The following is a 5,060-nucleotide window of genomic DNA, read 5'->3' as shown; positions in this document are numbered from 1 at the left end:
CCATGCTGGACAATAAAAGGAGGGACAGAAATAGACTGGGTTCATTTCTAATAAATTTATTTGCAGCAAAAAGACACTGGCAAGACTTAACGCGAATATGCAAGGAATATTTACAAGGATTCAAGCACTGACACAGTTCTACTTAAAGACGGGCCCACACGCAGGCACACACGCAGGCACACACGCAGGCACACACACACACACACACACACACACACACACACACACACACACACACACACACACACACACACACACACACACACACACACACACACACACACACAGGTTGGCGGAGCAAAGGTTGGCTTTCGGGTTGGCGGAGCAAAGCGCCCGCTCAGTAGCAGGCTGGATGGTCCACTGGATGTGGTGTTGGAGGATATGGGGTTTGAAGATATAACCAACCTAAACCAACGCAACGCACAGCCTGTCATCCCACTAGACCTTAAGGAGGGGTTCTAACTTCACTCATACTTAACGACATAACTGACTTTTGGGACCTGTATGTTGAATGCAAATGGTTTCCAGATCCCTAACAATATATTTTGTTGGTCATCCATTCCTTCCAGTGGTTTCCTGGTTATCTTATCCAGCTGCCACCAGGTAAGCGCCCAGGGGTATTGCCCCCATGTTTTTTTTAATTTGTTATACAGAATGGAGGCTCATTGACGTGGAAGGTGACAAAGGATAAAATGGCAATGAAATGTCAGTGGGGCAGGAGTGGGGTTGGGGGGGGGGGGCTACAGGTGGACACAATAAGAGATGGAATGAATGAAGAGTTTGGGAGGAGAGATCCGAGGGGAAGAAACAGTAGTTCAGCGGCACATGAGAGGGGTGGGTTAGGCAGGGTTAATGGGGGTAGACAAGTTCAGGGGGTAGGGAACGCAGGATGACCAGAGGTTGTGGTGAAATCCGTGCTTGTCCTGGACAGAAGAGTAGTATTGAAAAAGCTTGGGAAGGCAGTTCCACAAAAGGGAGAAAACACATGTTCCATTTATCAGACCTGCATGTTGTCAATTACATATCGAAGTTTTGTGAATCGACACCTGCACTTTCCTTTTCTTGGAGGTGAGATCACCTATGGAACCTTCAGTTGATTGAAAAAATAACCTTTCATTTGAATTGTCTGTCAATGCAGATGGACCCACTCCTTGACAAGGCCTCGTATTCCCATGTTTGATCGGTTGGAGGTAGGATTCTTGAACGTTCTCCAGTTCTCAGATCGTGTGTTCATTTTTCCTGAGCCCGTAATTAGCATTCCAACATTCCACAGAGCCTGCAATCAGATTGGAATAATGTGTCTGCACTTGTGAATACACAAATTTGTTTCAACATTCGGATGCTCCAGGATATCGGTGAATCGCATAACGGAGCAAACCTGCTCAATGCACGTCGTGCGGTGTGGTCCATTCACTCCACCGATGGATTGTGCGGAGCTGCTTTTCCATTCATGCAAGTCTTAAGAAAATGTCCTGATGCTTGTCTAACATCGCAATCACTCTCCAAATAATTTCCTCACAAGGTGTGTTTCATTTTGTTGTTTCCTCTACAAGGGAGAGGCTCATGAAAGAGCCCTGGAGGGAAGAGTGAGACAGAACAGCCACTGGAAGGTGGTTTGATAGATGGGAGAAGCGAGCAATAAAAGAGTTGAGGTGTGCAGTCAGCCTGGAATTTGGAAGTTTAACCAGGAGGGGATTACTAGAGTGATGTTTGTATCGTGGATTACATTGTGTGGGAAGGAGGACTGAAAGAACAGATGGACGGACCAAGACCGAAGGTGAGGTGGTAAACATCAAAGAGTCTTCTGTCATAAGGTCTGTTTTGTCTCTAATGTTTTCCTTCAGGTCTGCTTTGTCTAACAATCCATTGCACAATTCTCTTCTCTCTCTCTCGAGGTGATTTTTGATGGTCTTCCAGACCGATTATTATGGTTGGTGGTGCTTGTTGTCTTCCACATCATGAAAATGTTGAACATGTTTCTTTTGGAAACAGTCAAGGTTCGTGGAGAAGATACAGCACAGAATGGATCAGGATGTAACAGAATGAAAAGAACAGTGGAAAGAGGAGGGAACACACCAACAGCATGGTAGAAGGACAAAATAGAGGGACCCTTGGACGAACAGAGGACGTGGGGAAGAACGAGAGTAGGGGACGTCACATGGTTTTCTCGAGTTCTGACTAATTTGCATTTTTATTCGATACATTTATTTTAATGCTTAATATATGCATATTCATGTAATTTTTTATTATCATTATTATTATTATATCTTCATATGTATGTATTTGTCAAACAGTGTTTTATTATTGTAAACTTGACAAATATCAGCTGCCTAACAGCTTCAGAATGCCATGTCCAGTGGATGATTATGATTATGATTATTATTATAATTATTATTAATTCTTCATCGTAAATCAGTTAACTTTTTTTCCCTGTGCATGACATTTCAAAAATGAACATCAAGAAGATTGTCTGTCGTTTTATACTGCATCTGTTGATAATGTCCATAATTATGCAATTATGCATTGGAAAATGCTTTCCAATGCATAATTGACATAAGACAATGCTTTTGTTTTATTGTCATAATTGACATAAGACAATGCTTTTGTCCGTAGCCTGATGGAGTACTGCTTTCCCCTCTGGGCTGGTGCTCCTGCCTCCCACCTTTCTCGGCTTAACGCTGTCGAAACCAGGGCATTTAAGATCATCGGCATCTCCCGCAATGAAGCTGAGTCTTTGGGCCTCTCACTCAATCACCGCAGGTTGGTCGGTGGTCTTTCTGTCTTCTACCGACTCCTCTCCAGCCTTGCCCCCCCTGCTCTCTCTGCGATTTGTCCCCACCACATTTCCACAGGGCGCTCAAGGTCCGCCAACAACCCCCTTCTGGTAAAACTACCAAAAGCACGAATCACTGCTCATCTTCACTCTTTCATTCCTCTTTTTTCCCGCCTTTGGAATAAACTTCCTCACTCTATTCTTTCCCTTTCTTCCCTCCAGGCTTTCAAAACAGCTGTTCACCACCACCTCTTATCTTCCCCCATCCAAATCCTCGATCTTTTCTACCCCCGATAATCCACCCAAGCCCACTTCCTTCATTTCTCCTGCTTTCCTTCCTGAAAGTCCCTGAAATGTCCATCTTCTCTTCGCCATGTTCCCCGTCCCATCCCCATCCCTCTCCCTTCCACAGTTCACCTAATGTGTCTGTTCCCCACTGTTTTGTCCCTTCCACTCCCGCCCCTCTTGTCTCATGCCTCCTTGCTGTGAGTTGTGTGTTAGCTCTCATACAAGCCTCGACCAAGGTATACAAAAAAAAAAAAAAAAATGGCGTCACGTGTGTATGCAAATTGATTTTTTTTTTGTAAGAAATACAAAAACCAATTGAAGATGAGTTGTAGCAGCAGCTTGTTTGTCTGAAACTCCAATTAACAAGTCCATTCTGATCAATGTCCACTTAAGATCCAGATACTTGCCCAAAAACCAGCCTTACCTATCGCCAATACCTCAGAAGTTCAACACAGAGACAACTGCCTTCCAATAAGTACAATATCTGTCCAATTTATTTGGTGTTTTTAGTTTACCAGCAGAGTAAGGCCGAAGTCACATTTGCTCGACGGCGAGGATACGGCGGCCGTACGCCCTCTGAATTGACAGAAACGTGCGGTGGCCGCAGAGTTTCTGAGGGGGCCTCAGGGTGGCCCTATGCCATATGGCTATATTTTACAGGCCGTAGGGTCGCCGTGGAATTATAGCGCGGAGTTATAACTTTTTTTAATTTCTACGTTCGCCATACCAATTCGACAAGCCGAAACAAAATAACTGGTAAAAAAAAAAAGAACCCACTCGTTACCGTCCGTCTGGCCGCACGTTCGCCTTAGGGCCCCCCTGCGGTCACCTTGCATCTGCCTTGAAAATTCTATGGCCGCCGCAGGAACGTCCTAAGGTCACTGTGTGACATCAAATCAAAGACCGTACGGCACACCCACGTTTTCGGTCTCCACAATTTATAAATACGCCATGCGGCTCCCTGAAAAATAAAAACATATGTGACTGGTACATTGTGTGATCGTGGAAATACTGCGGCCGCCCTATAATTGCCCGTGGCAGTAGATTTTGGAGACCCCACGGCCGCCGTGCCAAATGTGACTTAGGCCTAACCGCCCTTTGGGCGATGTTGTTTCAAGCATACAACATGTTCTTCTGACGCACACCTTTATTTGGGCAGTGTAGGCAATTTTTTTTTTTAAGCCTATGAAGTTATGTGCGTAAAGAAAAATAAAACATACCTGCTGCTTAAAATTCAAAACACCTCACTGTGCTGGAAAAACGTGGGGACAGGAATACCATACTCGAAATGGTGCATACTTGTAATACCCTTCCCCACCTGGAGGTGGCGGTACATGATACACATTTACTTAGAGAAGTTGTGTCCCCACCCCACCCCCCCCCCCAACCTCATAAATCACCCACCCTCCCCCAAGACCAACGGCAAAGATAAAAACACCCCTACACACTAATTGGGGTCATGCTAATCCTATGTAGCAAGTCTGGATGTTATCGACCCACAACTGTAGTAGTAGTGCGACAAACAAACAAACAAACACACAAACACCGGTCAATGGATTACAGGAAGGATTGTGGATTTCAATCTCACCTCGATGTGGTACTGAGAAGTCTCTGCCATGATAGTACTTGCATAGGTCTTTCTGTGCTCTGTTAAAAAACAAATAAAATAAATAATTGCATCCTTGTGAGATTCTAATCAGACATACTGCAATCATAGAATGAAGCATTCTTTTTCTAATAATCATCTTTATTGATTTTTACAATGTTCCTGCTGTTACGATCTTGTGATCACAGGTAAATTCACGTATTCATGAATCTAATCTAAACACACATTCTGCATTGTGAATATTTATTTTAAAAATAATTTTTATCTTTACCGGACTTAGTTTGAACAAGTTAATGGATTACAAGTGAAATGTCGCCTTAGGCAAAGTTCGGTCTTTATTTGTGATGTGTGTGTATGTGTGTATGTGTGTATGTGTGTATGTGTGTGTGTATA

The 5,060-nt window shown here is 43.9% G+C and overlaps 1 protein-coding gene across 3 annotated transcripts in view; it reads right to left on the bottom strand.

Moving 5' to 3' along the window:
* The window catches only part of LOC147025655 (epidermal growth factor receptor kinase substrate 8-like), a 138,541-nt gene extending 133,802 nt beyond the window's left edge, over positions 1-4,739 (bottom strand). For 2 of the 3 annotated variants that reach the window (XM_085886864.1, XM_085886865.1), the window contains exon 1: positions 4,650-4,738. In XM_085886864.1, the coding sequence (XP_085742990.1) occupies positions 4,650-4,679 (30 nt within the window). In that variant the 5' untranslated portion in view covers positions 4,680-4,738. Of the gene's footprint in view, positions 1-4,649 lie in introns of all 3 variants that reach the window. The other variant, XM_085886862.1, reaches the window with a different exon arrangement.
* Positions 4,740-5,060: the final 321 nt, after the last annotated feature.

The sequence above is a fragment of the Eptatretus burgeri genome, chromosome 6 (assembly GCF_056783735.1).
Source record: "Eptatretus burgeri isolate ZD-2024b chromosome 6, Ebu_testis_v1, whole genome shotgun sequence".
Taxonomy (NCBI): domain Eukaryota; kingdom Metazoa; phylum Chordata; class Myxini; order Myxiniformes; family Myxinidae; genus Eptatretus; species Eptatretus burgeri.
This window is presented reverse-complemented; position numbering and strand designations above follow the sequence as displayed.